The sequence below is a fragment of the Chenopodium album genome, chromosome 9, assembly GCF_948465745.1.
Source record: "Chenopodium album chromosome 9, dcCheAlbu1.1, whole genome shotgun sequence".
NCBI lineage: Eukaryota > Viridiplantae > Streptophyta > Magnoliopsida > Caryophyllales > Amaranthaceae > Chenopodium > Chenopodium album.
This window is the reverse complement of record NC_137842.1, coordinates 48,512,471-48,532,621: the sequence shown is the minus strand read 5'-3', so window position 1 is coordinate 48,532,621 and position 20,151 is coordinate 48,512,471. Positions and strand designations below refer to the sequence as shown.

Below are 20,151 nucleotides of genomic sequence, written 5' to 3'. Positions count from 1 at the left end.
AACTAAAACACCAAAACAATTACAGAAACAACAATGATTTATCATATTCATTACACCTGCAAGCAACTTTAAAGACAATATCCCTAAAATCAATTTCATCAGGAACACAACATCCATTGAAAAGAGTATTATTCCTCTGAATCCAAACACGGTGAACTGTCTCAGCCAAAAACATCAAATGCAGCCTCCCTTTTGAGCTTGATTTTCTGTAAAATTTCAAACTCCAAACAATCTTAGAGCCAAAACCTTGACAGTTTCCCGCAATTTAAAACATTCATCACCATTTGGCAGATTCTTCTAGAATAACTACACTCAAAGAACAGGTGATGAACACTCTTAGCGTCTACAAGGCAAAGAACACAAACTGAATCATAATGAATATTCCAAGATAGAAGCATGTCTTTAGAATCTATTCCATAGAGCCAGTCACAGAATAAAAATACTCTTTGGAGATGCCTAGTTATTACAGACAGTCTTCTCTAAGGCGCTTTGGGAGCTTGAGGTCTCAAGAGCCTATAAATCTTCTTAATCTGCACCATAAACACTTTCCTCACATTATCCTAGCCACTAATATCATTTATAACTTGTCTACACTTAATAATTCTTATCAGAACCTAGGAACTCTTCAACATCAGCCTACCAACTGTTTCCATGCTTAGTAATAGACATGTTCGACAAAATTAACTGTAGTTGTTGGCTATTAACTTTTGAGTAGCTTTTAGCTATAGAGGTAACTGTGAGCCTGTGAGCTGTCAAGTAGTAGCTGTTAGAGGTCAGCTGTGAATGTAGTGGTTCATAATATGGGTGTTTGGTAAAAGTAGCAGTTCATATTGTGGTGGACTGAAACAAATAATACTGAGTCGAAATGATAAAAACTATAAAAAAAAAAAAAAAAAAAAAAATACATTCATTAGAAAAACTAAAATTAAAAAAAAAATTAAAACTAAAAAATAAGGTTGAATGGTACTTTAAAATTTCAAAAGCTATCTTTTTTAGCTTTCAAAAGTTACCTCTACCTCTAACAACTAGTTAAAACACTACTTTACCAAACACTAATATTATTTTAGCGTAGTGTTTTGACTAGATCTAAAAGCTAACAGCTACCTTAAAAGCTAACGTCGAACATACTCATAAACTAGTATTGTTTATCTCAGGGTATTTTCGGGAATTTATTTAGATTATGTTGGGGCATATTCAGAAGTTCAAACTATTGCAATTGACTGTATTAACCAGAAAATGGAAATTTTGAACCAGCTTCAATGGAAAAATCAAAACTCACGAATAGCTAACGACAAAGACTTATCCTTTAGGGTTGATCATTCCCTTACTTTAATATTACTCTGTATATATTTCTTAAGGTGTTCATTAGATTCAATGTCAAAACCACTGAAAATGGTAGTTCAGGTTAGTTCCATTAAAGCAACTTGAAGCTCTATCCTCCATTGAAGTTGCTTGTGAGCTTTCTCTCCTCCATTAAAGACAATATGATGAATTGACTTTAAACTTTCAACAATTTTAGATTTGCTTCATATTTTATTATTATAGTAAAAAGTTTATTTAATGATCTGGCACAGAAACTTGTGCAATTTATTAGTACAAAATTGTCACATATTATGAAGTATGTTTCTTTTCCATTTAAACGAGGAAAAGATCTCAAATCCTTACAAATACAAATTGAATTCAAATTTTTGATCATCAAAACAAGTATAGATAAGGTTCTTTATCTAGATTTATTGAGCAAAATCAAATCAGAAAAAATAAATATACACAAAAGATTATTTGAAAATTAAGAAATCGAGTTCCTTCATTCATGTAAACTCGCAATGATAATACTAGTAAAATGCTGCACCTTTTTGACCAAAGATGGACAACTTTTTTACACTTGAAGCAAAAGTCCTTCCTTATGCACCCCAACTTCCCACTTAAAAAATATCAAATTGAAATCCAAATTCTAAGAGGCAAATACAAGATTTAAAATTGTAAACAAATCATACACAAAGCCCAACCTAATTTCCCCAATTATATAACATACACCCAACTTCAATTAGTTGCACATATTCTATCTTTACTCCACTTAATTACTTGTTGATTTTTGTTCAAAAGTAGCAAATCATTGGAACAGAGTATTATATAGAAGTTGATTCCAAGTATCAGGCAACCCAGGCAAACACCAATGACTACAATCTTTTCCTCGGCCACTATATTTAGAAGGATGTGCATCAATTCTGTATTGTGATAGAGATGTTATATCAAGCCAATACACTGGTTTTTGTATTCTGCTTATTACTTTCTCCACCACAGCCCATTCTTGCGGGGTGCCCGCCGGGTATTTTGTGCCGGAGAAGGGCTCCGTTTCACTCGAGCATGATCTTGATGGTTCATCCCAATCACTTCCACTACATTAACGAGTAACATATAATTTTTCATCATGATTTTTTAACGAGTAACATATAATTTTTCATCATGATTTTTTTATATACAGTAATATAGGGGATACCTCACCTATCAATCTATCATACATATATGGGGTGGGGTGAGAATCGAACCCTGATCACACTAGGAGGAGACAGAGGAACTAACTATCCCTCCGTCCACTCCTTTATCCTCTTGTTATCATGATTATTACTACCAAATTACAATCATCATAGTATTGTTACTTTAATTAACGAGAGTATTCGAAAGATGTTACTTATGATTAAAAAAATATTTATTGGTGATTTTGTTGATTTGATAATGATTTAACTTACCTACAATTTGGTGATAAGAGTTTGAAAGGTACTTCCTTTTATTTTAATAATTCATCTCTTATAACAAGACTAAATGACTTTTTTGGACTTAAAACTTGTTAACCTCACCTATTGATGGTATTTTCTAAATAGCTTGGGCCTAATATGTGACCACACTATTATTGCATTCAATTTATTGAAAAATATAAAAATTAAACCACACATTTTAATACTTCCCCTATCCAAGGAGACAAGATTGCCCCAAATTCATTTTATTAAGGAGAGACAGGGTTGTAAATTTACCTTGTAAAAACTACTCCTAAAATATAAGGTAATTACCCCGTCAAATAGTATATATATATATATATATATATATATATATATATATATATATATATATATATATATATATATATATATATATATATATATATATATATATATATTATAAGGTAATTACGTAGCGTAATTTTTTATTTATTTATTATTTTTTCTTGAGGGAAATTGCGTAGCATATTATTCTTCATAAAACATTTTTTTTATTAAAATGATGTACTAAATATTTTACCAAATTAGAAAATATCTAAAACGGTAAAAAGTTACCCTAAATTGGGCCTAACCCTTTTTGTTATGAATGACCCTAACCCTTTTTGTTTTGGTTTATAATTTTTTATTATAAAAGTTGCCAACACTTTTACTTTATTCCATTTGTATTAAACCCCTTTTGCTATGTTATTTCTCCTAAAATACAATATTTACACCTTAAAATCGGCCAATTGACCATATTGGTATAAAAGTTAACACCCTTATGACAGATTGGTATAAAAGTTATTGTCGGCGATATATTGGTATAAAAATTAACATGTGGCGACATATTGGTATATAAGTCAACAAATTGCGACATTTACCCCTATTTTCTCGTCGGAGGATATGCGTATGATACACGCGCTTAATTTTAGTGCTAATAACTTTTATTTGACATTTTGTTTTTTTTTTTTTTTTACTTTTCTCTACTTTTATATTAATTTTAAAAAAATTATGAAGTAAAAATCCAAAAAAAAAAAAAAAGTTGAAAGCCCAAAAGTGATGAGAAAGAAGCTAGGGGAAAACGAATAGGAAAGCTTGAGCAAAGGGATTTAAGGTTGAATGTATTGAGGGCATTGGCCATTGAAGCATCACAAGGGTAGATTCTTCTTTTTTTTTTATTATATTTTCTTTGGGGTTTTATCGTTTGATTGATTTATCAAAGTTATTGTATTGGAAGGGAAGAGGGAAAAATTATTATTTGGTGCTGAATAAGTATATTTTGATAATAAATAAGATTGCAAAAGTAATTAAAACAAATTTTTGAAGTATACAACACGCTCTTTCATCCGAAGAAAAAATAGGGATAAATGTCACAATTTGTTAATTTATATACCAATATGTCGCCACATGTTAATTTTTATACCAATATGTCGCCGGCAATAACTTATATACCAATATGTCATAAGGGTGTTAACTTATATACCAATATGGTCAATTGGCCCCTTAAAATCAATTTCTCTTACTGTAAAATTGTAAATGCATCTGTTATTTTTATTTTTATTTTAACATCTATCCCTTTTTAACACACGCTTTATAAAAAAATATTCTGTTACAACCACTCACATTATCAAATACTCTCCAAATGGAGGTAGTAGTAAGATATATATTATCCTTTTCTTGTTAAAAAAAAAGTAAGATATGATCACAAAAGTCAATTTGGCATATCTAAGAGACATTAAGATTTATATATGTAATCATGTATACAGTATACTTTATGATCGAATTTTCTAATGATAAGTTAAAGAATAGAAAAAGGTTGGATAATGGTGGAAAAAGAAAGAAATTGTGGAAAGAACTTACAAATCATGTGAAGGAGAAATGCCAACGAAGAAGACTTTAGTCTTAGAAGGATTCACATTGAGATTAACCCATCTAGCCCAAGTTGTTAGGCCTTTATAATAAGCAATCATACGATTCATATCTTTATATAACTTGTTCCCCACTTGAATATAGTCCCACCTGCGTCATATATTTCTGTTAGATTATTGCTTTTTTTAATCAAATTACCATCAAAGTCATAATTCTAAAACATGCTTCATGAAACAAGATTGAAAGCTCAATGATGAGAATTAACTCCTTTTGCTTTAAAAATTAACAATTTAACCTAGAAGTTAATTGTATGGAAGACATAATGAGGTCACAATGAATCCCATGTAGTCTTTAGTTTCATGTCACGAAAATATGATATGGACATACTACCGCAATCTTTTATGATATACAACTACGATGTACAAAGTACAAAATACTATGTCAATCTATGCTACTAAAAAAATTATTAAATGTATCTAGGATCACCAAACTAGTAAACCTTGTTGATTAAATGCTTAAACCATTCACATATTTTCGTTATTATATGTGCAAGCTTAGAAATGAGTTTAGAACAGGTCGATCATGCATTACTACGGAGTATTGCATTAAGGTAAAACAACTCCATTTACAATAACTAAAGTCATTGTAGAAAGAGTCTCAGAATTGCATCATGAGTACTAGAGCGAAACACAAATAAAGAAAAAACAGAGATGGAACTAATTGAAGTATGGACTATGGAGATGACAGAGGAGGTAGGAGGAACATACGGCTGAGCTCGGCCGGTGTGTGTCCACCAATGCCATGAATTGAAGATAAGCATGTCCATTCCTTTCCACACATTACCACTGATAGAATCAAGCTTCAATACTCGTCCAATTTTCTCATTCACAAGATCTACTAGAAATGGTGTTCTATACAACATTATAGTCACTCCAAATTCCTGTGCATTAAAGTTGCATCAAAGTAATTAGATTATTTCCCTTTACAATTTATAAAATTACGCAGATATTGAAATGATGATTTATGTGATATAAAAGGATCATTAATGCACTGAAGTATTTTGTACAACAGAATTAACAGTTAACACAATATAAAGCATGTTATTCAGTTTACTTCTATCTTAGCTTGTGTATAATGTTTTTACTCCTTTCATGTTATTACCCCGTTTTGACCAAGTAAACTTTTCTTCAATTATTTAAATTGGTAAAAGAAAATGAAAATTTCATATCAGACTCGTTTGTGTAATCTTTCAGGACCCACCTAATCTACCAATCTCAGGTCACAGATATTTCTTACGACAAATGAGCCAGGAAGTTGCAGACTGACTAAATCATGCTATAACCACATTTTGTGTACTTCTATTTCCCTAAACAAAGATTCAATGAGAAACAAGTTTTGGTTCAAGTTTTACTTTTTGGCACCTTCTCAATTCTCATAATCGCAGTTATTTAATTATTAACAGATTTTCAAAACATCTATGCAATTGGACATAGTCAATGCTTAAAATTTATGTGTGCAACTACATTCTCGTGTCATCTAGTCTCTTTACAATTTTTTTTTAATTAATGCCGATGAACCACAAGGACAAGACAAAATGGGATGAGGGGTCTTGAAGTTTTGGCCTATCAATACACAGGCCCTCGGTCTTAGCCACTATGCCTGGATCTAATTAGTTAATCTCTTTGCCTTTAGTTGTTAACTAGTGTAATAACTCTTCTCTTCCACCATCAGTGTAGTTGAATTTTTATGCTACGAGTAGGCTTAATTGCCTAAAGACTTGCTAGTTTTTCTTATAATTAAATAAATGCGAAGTAATACATAAGATACGACGCGGTTTTATCCATGGACTTGTAATTAGTATATGATATGATTTGAAAAAAGTGTTAGTTCATCTCATACAATTTTTTTTTTTTTTTTAAAATTTGAACAATCAAATATACAAATGTAATGGACGACTTTTCAATTTTCTAATTTCACAGCTAAAATAAGTTAACATCTAGTTGCCAAAAGGTAACTTTCGTTCATATTGAAGTCTTACAACTTTTAAAAGTTGAGAAACTTAATTTAACTTATCTCAAAAGTTCAGGTCCTCTTGATTTAATACTACTCCTCAAGGCATTCTAATTATCTGGTATAAGGATAAGGTAAGGAAATCATGCATTTTTTGTGGGAATTATATAATCACCGAAGCCAATCACAACCCCCCAAGTCTAACATTTCGACAATTATAATTGTCTGTATGCAAACGACATAAAAGTTGTTTTATTGTCACAGTTGAAATAACCAGCAAAAGAATCATTCATTTTTCAATAATTTAGCCTATTTTGTTTGTTCGTTTCTTCTCAAACCATGATGGAGACAAAACAAATGCAAAAATTAAATAAATACTCGTATAGTACTAAGTAATTAAAAGCCTAGCAAGAGTTTTAATACATGGGCCACAATAATATATATATATATATATATATATATATATATATATATATATATATATATATAGTCTAACTCGAATTACCATAAACATTATTAATTTAGATTGAGTTACTCTATTTACGAAATAAAATTGATTCATTCATGATACACTATTCGGCTACAGATCTAAACATGATCGTATTCAAATTTGATGAACTAAAAGGGTGACCACCTAAACTAAATTGGTTGGAACCAAACACAATTTGAATAGTCCTATAATAGACAAAAAATAAAAGAAAATGGTAGACCATATTGGGCTTAAAAGTCATTAAAGCCTATTGAAAAATCACTATTACTTTTAGACCATCTCAATCAATAATGGAATCAAAACAAATGGGTGAGAGCTTGGTAGATAACTAGATATTAGCTTGTAAATTATCAACTGCCAAATGAGTGGTCATTTTTTTGACACAAATTTTGCCGTGCAAAAACTGCACAATTTTGTTGAGATTTTACATGTGATTTTCTTAATTCACTCCATAGATTTTCTGCATTATCTTTATTTTTATTGATTTATTTATTTATGTATTTACATATAAACTTATACGACAGACTATAGTGGTCCACAGACATAGTCAAGTGTTTAAATCTCAAGTCTGAACATTTTGATTCGCGCCAGGTCATCAATCCCGCTATTTTTCTAATGTTTTCAATGTCTTCATTGCAAGTATGTGGTTCAATTTGTACATTTGCTCATAGTTTGTTAATTTATACTTTTATTGTGGAAACAAAACTTTCAATGTGGAAAAAGACTATGGCCCGATAATCTAAGAATTATAATAAAGTTGTAACATAATTTAATTCCGAAATAATTAAGATCCAACCATTTCAATAATGTGGCTTAACAATATTGGTTAAGAACAAATACAAATAAGGCCATGTTCTTTTGTTCATCTAGAAAGAACAGAGTCGAGCAGAGCAGATTTCATTATTATTATTATTATTATTAATACTATAATAATAATAGTAATTATTTATTTATTTATTATTATTATTATTACTATTATTAATATTATCGCATTATTATTATAATCATTAAATTTTATTATAAAATATTAATTATTATTTTTATTATTATTAAAAATTAATAATTAGTATTGTAGACACCCATTTGTGTCTCCCCAAAACCAAACCCGGTGATGAGTACCTTTCACGTCGAATCATAATCGAATGAAACGAAAGTGTGGAAAGTCTAGTGTTGCGGAAAGTTTTTATTTCTTTTCTCTTCTCCCTGTTTTTGAAAACTTTATTTTAAGAAAATAGTCAATCCAGTTTGGTTGGTCCGTGATATGGGTCTAATAGTGGTGTAGTTGGATGGGGCTTGCAAAGACCTTTCCAACGATATATTATAAGCCCAATTCCGATGAATATTGAGGAAGTTATGGCCAAAATACTAAACTGGGCCCGGTTTGAGCTTTATATGCGGCCCAATGATCTAGAAGAGGGCCTATTATTAATTATCATTCCTAAAGCTATTAGGATTGATTATAGTCTTCTAGAATATTCTAGAAGGTTCTTTTAAATCCTAATGGAGTTAGGATTGATAATTATGTTTTAAAGAGTTTGAAATTGAATAAAACTACTCCTTTTAAGAATCCTTGTTTTGTACGAAGTGGAATATATTCAGATTTTATTTTCGTGCCTCATGATATTTATCCAAATTTTATATGGTTGGATAGATCTTTAACTTATCTTTCCAATGATATATTATAATATTAAATCCGAATTATAACGAAAAAGATATGAATGAGACATGAAACTTTATCCAAAACTGACACCCTTCCACTATTTTGGCCATATCTTTTTATCTACAAAATATTTTAATCTGATTCCAATTGGGTTGTAAAGTAGACTTTAATAGCTTTCCAACGACATATTATATGCCTTATTTGGACTTCCGGATCAAAAGATATGATAAAAACAAAAACGCTTTAAAAACAGGCTTGGCGCCTGACTCCAGGCATTGGCGCCTGGAATTAGACCTGGCGTCTGGCGCCAACCTCGTTTTGCGTGCGCTAGACTCTGTTTTGTTAATTTTATCTTTTTGGCTGATTTTCTCTATAAATATCGTATTAAAAACTCCGTTTTGATTCATCAACAATCAGTTTTCTTTCGCAATCATTAATTCTCTAATTCTCTCTTAATCAATCACCAACTCTCATCAAGATTTTCTTGATTACTCTCTCTCTCTCTCTTCTAAACTAGCCTTTTCTCAAATAAATAATTCCGCATTCACAAGATCTTGAAACACCTAGCCATATTCGAAGTTGTCTTCGCCCTAGACGTGAAAGGTTTTAATTTCTGAGGGTTTGGTCCCAAATCTCTCTTTCAATTATTTAATTTAATTGTTTTGTTTATTATTTTCCTTGAAGTTACTAACGCGTGTATTTTGTTATTAGAAAGAGGTACGAAGCATCCAAGTAAGTACTTTAATTGATTTTATTGATATTATGATGTAGATATCATGTCTATATTGTTATTATGATATTCCTAGTATCATGTCTAGGGTATTTTTAATATTAAATATGATTGCTATGATGCCTTTTATTCTCTTCCTAATATTTAATCATGTTAGTATCATGTTAGGGTTAAAGATTTGATTTTTATTGCTTAGTGACATGCTAGGGTTTGTTATTAATCTTGTTAGTATCATGCCTAGGATCTTGCTATTATTATGCTTTAATATTAACATGATCATGATTATGAATATTATTATAATTTAATTTTATGATGATTTTATTATTATTATTATTATTATTATTATTATTATTATTATTATTATTATGATATGATTATTATTATTATTCATAATTATTATTTATTATGTTGCTTGATGATTTATTTATTTATTGCTTGATCACACCTTTTTATGCATGTTTAAAGGGAATTTGTATTTGCAATCACGCTTAATAAGATATTTAATAATCTTGTTAGGGTTAATGTGATTATAATTCAAGTGATCGCCAATAATAGTTTGTTTGTGCATTAATATTCAACCAACATAGATTAAACAGGTTTAGGGTTAATCCTATTGATTGCATGTTAATCAGAAAGCGCACATGAATACGAGCAGAATAAAGTAGAGGCCTATTATTAGGGCAGGTTCAATCTCTTTTAGGTTGGATTTGTACCATCATCCCCGAACCCTTATTTGGTTCATGACCTTATGGAGTTGACGATCTCTTGGATCGTTAAGGGGTGTAACCTTCACCTCGTGAACGGTTTACAAGTTCCTTAAAAACTTGTTGGCGACTCTTTTGCTCTATCTTCTTCCCTTTTGGACGCCACCGTACTTTAGTGTATGATCACAGTGGGGTTCAAGCTAGTGGGATTTTAAAGGCTTGAAATTATTCCCTACAAGTATTATCTTCAAACATTAGTTATTATTTTAAATATTAATTTTTATTAAAAAAAATCAATTATTATAATAATTAACATTATTATTATTATTAAATATTAATTATTATAATTAAATATTAATTTTTAATAATATTATTATTATTAAAAATGATTTATTATTATTATTATTATTATTAAAAATTAATTTTTAATAATATTATTATTAATAAATATTAATTATTTATTATTATTATTATTAAATATTAATTATTATTATTTATTTATTATTATTATTAAATATTAATTATTATTATAATAATTTAATACTTGGTATTAAGTATTATTTTTAAGCAGATCAGGGCAGATTGAAGCAGAGCAGAGCAGATTTCAACATAGCAAAGCAGCTCTAAAGAACGGGGTCTAACATTATTATCGCACCCAAACCCTCTTGCACCCAAACCCTCTGTGTTACTAGAGTTGTTAATCTGAGTAATCCGAGCCGGATCAAATTCAATTCATGTCATTGTCAAGTCACTCAATCCAAATTAGGTCCAGGTTCAAGTTGGGTAAAGTGTAAATTAGTTATGTTTGGCTATGTATCCATTTGGGTGTAAGACGCATAGGTTGAATTTGGGTTGGAATCAATCCAGATTTGGATTGTATCAAGTCATATATGTTTGGAATAGGCTCATGGCTAATTTTGGATCACTCTTAGGGCCTGTTCTCATTAACTGAACTCAGCTGAACTGAACTAAAATAAATATTTTATAAGAAAAGGAAATTAGAAACTGAAATGAGCTGAATTGAAAATAAACATATGAGAACATGCCCTTAATTTTGGCTCTAGGTTAAGTTTAAATAGGATCAAATTCGAATCTATACAGTTAGGCCTTCCTTAATTTGTTCAAGAGTAATGAATATGCTGTTTAACTTGTATAATTATGAGCAGGAGGTATATGATATGAGCAAAATGTACCCAAGATTAATATGTTGCTAAGACAAAATTAAAGCATATATTAATAAAACAATTTACAATTTTATTGTTGTAATCAAATTGAACTCAAGATTAATTCTTGTTGAACCAGTTTCAATTGGGTAATGAATAGGTAGAATTAACGTCTAGTTATACATTGGTTTTGGTCTGGTGAATGGCAGGTAGTGTTAATATTGATGAGTCGAATAAAATCGGATTATGGGTAACTGCGGGTTGGGTCAATAACATGTTAAGGTCTGTTCTCTTCAACGTATTTTAAGTTCAGTTCAATTCAGCTCCAATCAGTTCAGTTTAGTTTCTAATTTCCTTCTCTCATAAAATTTTTAGATCAGTTCATTTCAGCTCTAATCAGTTCAGTGCAGTTTAGTTCAACCCAATAAATCAGAACAGACCCTTATTAATCGATATTTTATGTTGATAAGGTTGGTTGCCAATTCATGTTATTGTAAAGTATGGTTAAGAACTTAATATCAAATCAGCCAAGATGCAGACCTAGTCATAGTATGAGTCGAATTAATTTCATAACATAAAAATTTAAAAATTAGTACTTATAATTAAATTTTATACGAAATATATTTTTTTTTAATACGAAGTATACAAATAGTGCAAATCAAACTATTGCAATTACTTATAAAAACTCAATGGCTATCCACTATTTGCGGTGAATGTACAAATTTGAAAGCAAAAGCTCACCCAGAAAACGTGGTAAGAAAACCAAATTACTGTTAATTGAAAAAGTAATCCCCTTAAAGACAAGCATTGGAGGTCCCAAACGCCACTATTTTATTTTTTTTTTAATAAAGATTTTTATGTTTTTTTGTAGAAAAATATGCACACCTTACACCTAAGTCCTTATTTCTTTCCCGCCAAATACAACGCGCACAACAAACCAAAAAAATAACAAAAAAGTATTTTTTGGGGTGTCGCGTAAAGTACGGAAAGGTTTGAAATTTCTAGGTTTCATATTAATCGGAATGCTTTCATTATTCGGTTATTCCCCCTTTCAATTGGAGTGTTCTCTTTAAATGAATTATTTGACTCATCTTAATTTGTTGTATGTATAAGTTGGATTTCGTTAGTCATTACTTTTACTATCTCTCATTAATGTAAGGTTGAACATTACGGTATCTAAAGATTTTAAGCATAATGATTTGAATTTAAACTTACTTAGAACTAAATTTAGTTGGTTTCAACAAAAAAAAAAAAAAAAAAAAAAAAAAAAAAAAAAAAAAAAAGAAGAAGTAAATTTCATTTATATTCGAACTACTTCTATTAGTGGTTCTAAATTTATCAAGTCGAAACTTGTTATACCGTTAGTATGAGTTGAGGACATTGAGGAGTAATTGTCCCTCATAATTAATATCTTCTCATATTTAGATTATTAAGATATCATGTAAAGGTAACATTTCGGGTCGGGTTTAAGAATCTATGTACCAAACATAGAATCTATTATGTAAGGTCAGCCATTGGAGGACAAAGAATAGGCAATCCTACCATTCCTACCTTATCTTCAATAAGTGATCTATTCAAGTACCTTAGTCTATAGACTAGGGGGCCCTCATATCATTTCTAATCAAACTAACCAAATAAAACTAAGGGGTCGTTTGGTTCGCACGGGGTAATGGGAATGGAATGAACAAAGGGAATGAAAGGGAATGGAATGAAACCCTTTCTACGTAGTATGTTGTTTGTTTTACAAAACAAAGGAATCACCACCAGTCCACCCCCACCACACAACCCCTCTTCCCCAGCCATTCCACCAGCCACTACCTCACTGACCCTCGCCGCCCATTTTCGCACCTCCCCCACCCCCTCGCCGCCCATTTTCGCACCTCCCCCACCCCCTCGCCGCCCATTTTCGCATCTTCCCACCCCTCGCCGCCCCATATCTCACCTCCCCCACCCACTGTCGCCAGATATCGTACCTCCCCCACCACTCGTCGCTCAATTTCGCATCTACCCCACCCCCTCGCCGCCCGATTTCGCATCTTCCCACCATCGCCGCTTGATTTCGCATCTCCCCCACCCCCTCGCCGCTCGATTTCGCTGGCTTGTTTGGGTTTGTGTGGCTGGGTTTGGGTGTCGGAATCTTGGGCGGCAGGTCGGTTGGGTTTGCGTGGCTGACTTGGGTGGGAGGATGATTTTCTAGGGTTTCGGCGAGGGGAGGGGAAGGCGCAACGGATTCCGGCGAGGGGAGGGGGAGGCGCAACGGATTCCGACAAGGGGGAGGTGCGACTCGTTCCGGCGAGGGGAGGGGGAGGTGTGACGAGTTCCGACGAGGGGAGGGGGAGGTGGGCGTGACTGGGTAAGGTAGCAGTTGGTGGTGTAGTGGTGGCTGGGGAAAGGGAATGCCAAAGTCTAGGGGGGGTGGGGAATCAATATAGAAGGATTTTGGGTAAACTCAAAAACGAAAATGGGTAAAGGGAATGAAAAAAAAGGCAAACAAACAACAACAAAGGGAATGAGCCATCTTCATTCTCTTTCCCTTTGATTATTAACCCCAACCAAACGGCCCCTAAGTAAAAACTGAGATGCAAGGAATTTCCTTATTCCTTATTACATGAAAACTTGACCATACAAAATAAAAAGCCTAAACCTAAGTTTACATAAACTTCAAACGAAAAGTTAAAAAGAAGGCATATACATAGGGTACTTCTTGATGCAATCATGCATCAGTAAAATAAAACAAATTAAATTGTCAAAAAACACATCAAAAATGCCAAAGATTGAAAGGCATGCATACTTTTTTTTCTTTTCCAAATAGCTGGAAAGATGGAAATTAGTCAAATGACCTATGCACACATGCATGAAACCCCATAAATGACATGTTGAAATCATCAACCCTTTTAAACTAAAGATTCCACTAGCCTATTACACAACTATTCCTCCTTAGTATATATTGTTGCCTACAACGGTGCAACCTCTCACAAGAATCCCAACTTATTTTTCAGTGTTCTAAATACTTACAAAGTCATCATTATGATTAAATAACAATACGTATTTTACCAAGTAATGAGTTGAAAAATTGTTTAATTATACAACCTCACTTATACAACGATAGGTCGATAGTATTATAACGAACTTCCTATTTTATACACCTACTTTTAAGTTTAAAAAAATTAAAAAATTGCTCCAACAAGATTGGTTATTGGTAAATATTTTGGACCACCCAAAGAAATTGTAGCACCCCTACCTATAAATTGATAAATACGGGTTGTTTGGGAAAAAAAAAAAAAAAAAAGGTTATTAATTGTATGTAGTAATAATAAATTTATTCAATCTACGGAGTAGTATCTACTACCATTTTTCCTAAAAAAAAATAGTATCTACTTCCATAGTTGTAAAACTTTTATTAATTTTCTTAGTAAATTTCATTAAAATTAGCTTAAGTAATCTCAACAGTAAAAAAATTTGCACCGTACAAGAATGATTGATAAATTTGGTCCCTACTCCATAATTAGTCTAACAGTTGTACACCATAACACAAGGAGCAATAAATTACTACTAGCCTACTTCGTTAAAAATAATAATAATAATGATAATAAAAAGCAGGGGAATGAACAGTCAGTGTACCTGAAAAGTTAGAGAACGTAAAGCACCTCCTCTAATGTATGAAGTCTTTGTATTTGGAACCCAAGAATGAATCATACAAGCCAATGATTCAAATTGATTCAAACTTAGTGAGTCACCTACAAACATTATCTTCTTTCCCCTCCATTTCCTTAGTAAATATAGTCCATTGAACCTACAAACATTAAAACAATCACATTAGTATCATTCATACTTGAAATATGGGATCGAATTCCATCTACATCAGTATGGGACAGTTGAAACTCAACCAAATGGTTGAAGTTCGGGATTGGTTTTTATTCTCTATCAAACACGAGAGTTGAAGAAAAAAAAAAGAAAGGGAGAAGAAAGGTACCTTTTTAAATTGCAATTATAAGGTTGCCATCTATACCTCTGGAACATTTTATCAGGTCTAGTATGACAATTAAATTCAAGGTCTATGAAAGGGCAATTAGAAGAAAGATACGGTGGATAAGAAGAATCAAACACCCATTTTCCTTGAAAAAGGTTGCATCTTCCTCTATTTGATGCTAATTCATGATTTACAGAAGTAGTAAAATTGTTCCCTAACTTGGAGAAGTTTTGGGCTTTAGCTGTATTTTGTGAAAGTAGTAAAGTTAGCAGAAAAAGAGAGGATAAAAACATAAAATAATGTAAGATAGTACCCATGATGTTGGATCTTTATGTCCAAATAAAAGCAGAGGATGGGTGTTTAAAATGTTAGCAATACTTTGGTTTATATAGGGTTGATGAGAGAGGATTTCAACGGAGGATATGATATGAAATATGGTGAATTGGGCTGAGGTTAAAAACTAAAAAGGGAAAGCCATGGTTAGAGACAATACATGTATTGGTCAATGTGTCAATGACATAATCTCAATATATCCTTGTTTTTATTTTTATTTTTATTTTTATTTAAATTTATTAAGAATTCAACTTTAGTACTCAACTAGCATAGTACCCGTGCAATGCACGATTTATAAATCAACTTATTGATTTTTTGAATAAGGTATTATTAATCCCGTAGTGAAAAAAACTAACATAATTCAATTAGTAATAAAGGGTTCATTTTTACTAACAAATTAATTTTGTCATTTGGATTTATTTTATTTCCTTTTTTTATATAATGTTATTTATTTATTTGAAAAATAAATGAATAATACTCACATAATTATAAGAGATATAAACTAAATCTTTCCTACCTCCCACAGATATAAACTAAAATTTTCTTAACATAAGCAGCTATACAATCGAATATTTGTTTTACTTGTTGTATTCACCAAATTTTAGACACAATAATAACTTACCTTATATTTGACCCACCATTATATACATTTTTCCTAAGCAAATCATTATGTCAAAAACAATTACAGAGTACATAATATCCATACAACCAATCAATAACTGATAGAATATACAACACAAATATATAGATATGGATTTGGTAAATTTTTATACGAATGAAAGATATTTATTAAGATTTTTTAGAATAAAAGACAAATTTCATCAACTACCCAATCATGTATGTAAATATATTTTTTTATGGATATGTATTCTTATACTATAATTATTTAAATTTTGAATATTAGCATTAAATTAGTAAGGAAATATGAAAAATTAATGGTTATAGAAAAATAATATTTTAAAAGTGTGCTAAATCTTTAATTATTATATATGCGTAAATTTTTGGCATAATTATTGTTAGGAAAATATTGTTTAACTCTTTTTTAAGAAAAAGTTACATTAGATATATATTTTTAATCTAAGTTAATTTAATTTCAATAAATTGTATTCCCCCTAAAAAAATTTCAATAAATTGTATATTAACAATTCATAGACTCTACATTAATCTAAAATTAAATTATTAGATATATATATTTTTTAATCAAAGTAAAATTAATTTATTCACCATGATTCTTTAAGAGGGGTATGGTCAAATATCATAGTGAATGTCATATTGAAGAACAATATATTAATCTTTCCATAATATAGATATATAATATGGCCTTGAAATGAAAAATATAAAGACATATATGTTATGACTATGGCTATTATTTATATAGATGATAATACAAAAAAAAATATTGTATCTTATTTTATTATTTGAATACTATGATTTAAATTGAATATTTTAAGAATATTTTATTATTAATGTATTTTTTGAATATTTTATTTTTACCATATCATGCTACCATTATATTTGTAGACTTTTTATTTATTTATTTGAGAAATAATATTTCTAGACTTTACTATAATAGATGTTCTTACCATTATGCTCGTATTATGTAATATGAAATACTTGTATAATTCTTTCCTTTGTTCATTATGTCACAATAATATTGCTAGACTTTACTATAATAGATGCTCTGACCATTTTCACGACCATCTATTATAGTAACTGATTACATTATGACTAATGAGCAAAGAAATATCACTCTATGCTAGTATGTTATTAATAAAGGCAATTCCCAAAAATAATCCTAACACTATTTTAGAAATAATATTGCTAGACTTTACTATAATAGTTTGTGTAGTTATTTAGAATACTTTTTTTATATGGAAACATAAATGTATAATAAAAAATTAAAAATTTTAAAAAGACAGCGAATCATAAAAAGACATTTGTCAGTCTCACATTGAGGCGCTTGTCTTTTAGTATAATACTAGCTTATGGTCCCGTGCAATGCACGAATTTACTAAAATTTATAAATATTTTATTTCAACAACTTTTTTATGATTTTTTTGTATGAAAAAATTCGATATTCTGCTAATTATATCAAAAATTATGCATATCTTTTTAAATAATATTATTTTGCTTAAATTTTCTATAAGTTGTTACAAAAATGTTTTATTGAATTTGGGACGGAAAGATTGTGTTTAAGTAGGAAATAAAATATTATAGTGTATTAAAATTGCCTAAGATAATCTGACAAAAAAAGGAAAAAAAAAAAAAAAAGTGGAGGGAAATTATTTAACCAGATTTTGTCACGTGTCATTTTTTATTCGCCTTTAGTATATAGTTATTGATATAGATTGTAGACTTTTTATTTATTTATTTGAGAAAATAATATTTCTAGACTTTACTATAATAGATGTTCTTACCATTATGCTCGTATTATGTAATATGAAATACTTGTATAATTCTTTCCTTTGTTCATTATGTCACAATAATATTGCTAGACTTTACTATAATAGATGCTCTGACCATTTTCACGACCATCTATTATAGTAACTGATTACATTATGACTAATGAGCAAAGAAATATCACTCTATGCTAGTATGTTATTAATAAAGGCAATTCCCAAAAATAATCCTAACACTATTTTAGAAATAATATTGCTAGACTTTACTATAATAGTTTATGTAGTTATTTAGAATATTTTTTTATATGGAAACATAAATGTATAATAAAAAATTAAAAAAGACATCGAATCATAAAGAGACATTTGTCAGTCTCACATTGAGGCGCTTGTCTTTTAGTATAATATATAGATAGATAGATTTTCAATTCATCACTTGCAAAAAAATAAATAAATAAATAAATAATAAATTGTCTATCCATCACCTTTTAATGGTTACACTATTATTTGGCCCGGACGATGCCCTGCATCTATACTTTTAATATTCTTCATTTTGTATTATTGCTTTATGTATTATGATAACCATAAAAACTTTTATTATAGATTTAGTTGAAGAAATTAAATTTGTACAAAAAAAAATAATAATAATCCTTGAGCTAGGGGTGAGCATGGATCGGATATCCAATCCAATTTCGGATCGGATATCCGTATCCGAAAATTCTAGTATTTGATATCCGTATCCGATCCGAAATTGGTCGGATATCCGATATTCGGGTATCCGAAAATTTCAAATCGGATAAGTCGGATATCTAATATCCGAGCATTTTTAATAATATATATATATATATATATATATATATATATATTTTGTTAAATTACTATTATGATAGCAAAATATATTTGTTGTAAAAGGCAAATTGATACGCAAAACTGGAAAATAATTTCAAGAAAAACAAAACTAGGATACATTTCACATTTTTCATGAATGCAAATTCAATTTCATCATTACAACGTTAACAAACCTAGAAAATTGTAACACTTATATACAGAAGTACAAAACAAATCCTTTAAAACTTCAGATCAAATGAGAAAAAAAATCAGAAAAAGTGCAGATAGAGCCGCCACTGAGAAGCCATTGTTGGTGTAGCCGTGGAGCATCTGTGAGGAAGCCGCCGCAGTCGAAGGGGACTATTATCAAAACATAAGTGTGGGATTCGATGATTTCTAGAATTATAGAGTGAGATTAGGTTGCAGTTTTGCAGAAATGCAGACTTTCAGATCTAATAGAAGAAAGAGGAGAGAGAGAGAGGAAGTAGGAGGAAGGGGAGGAGAGAGAGCGGCAGTACGGGAGTTTTGTGTTTTAAGGGAGTAAAATAAGGGTTAGGGTTTGAGTTTGGGCCTGCGAGTGTTTGGGCTTGGGATGATAAAATAAACATATACGTTAATACGTAGTAATAAAGTACTCCTTATGTGTTTTTTTTTCGGATATCAGATATCCGAAATTTAACTTTTCGATATCCGATCCGATATCCGATTTTTTCGGATCGGATATCCGATCCGAAATCAATTTCGGATCGGTTATCCATAATTTTCGGATCGAATGCAGATCGGATTATCGGATTTTCGGATTTTCAGATAGTTTTGCTCAGCCCTACCTTGAGCCATATATTAACTATATTTGAGAAGAATTGATAAACAAAATTATTGAATAGCAAAGTTGGTATAACTTCTTATTTATTTTCTCTAGACCAGAGTTCAATTCTTAACATAGACATTTTTTTTATTGACATGTACCAATTCTCCTTGGTGATCTGGTATTTTCTTGATGGAAAAAGAGGGGTGACATGTGATGTGCGTCCTTCATTAGGAACACTTTTTAATAGATAGTATAGATATAGATTTATTTACATGGGATTAAGAGGGGAAAAAAAACTTTAAGGTATTGTTTAGGAGCGTATACGTAAATTTGCTTTGGGAGTAAGTAAATATTTTGATAAATAAGTAGGTCTTTTGATGTAAATATTTTGAAAAATGAAAATAGTTGCATTGAAAGTTGGTAACGTGAGTGTAACT

The 20,151-nt window shown here is 30.4% G+C and overlaps 1 protein-coding gene across 1 annotated transcript; it reads right to left on the bottom strand.

The window, feature by feature from the left end:
• Nucleotides 1–1,764: 1,764 nt before the first annotated feature.
• On the bottom strand, nucleotides 1,765–15,767 carry LOC145558544 (protein trichome birefringence-like 39). Its single transcript, XM_081619819.1, has 5 exons — nucleotides 15,353–15,767; nucleotides 15,001–15,172; nucleotides 5,390–5,562; nucleotides 4,614–4,772; nucleotides 1,765–2,396 (listed from the first exon to the last, which is right to left on the bottom strand). The coding sequence occupies exons 1-5, from the start codon at nucleotides 15,664–15,666 to the stop codon at nucleotides 2,111–2,113; spliced, it is 1,104 nt and encodes a 367-aa protein (XP_081475945.1). The 5' UTR covers nucleotides 15,667–15,767; the 3' UTR covers nucleotides 1,765–2,110.
• Between the last annotated feature and the right edge of the window lie 4,384 nt (nucleotides 15,768–20,151).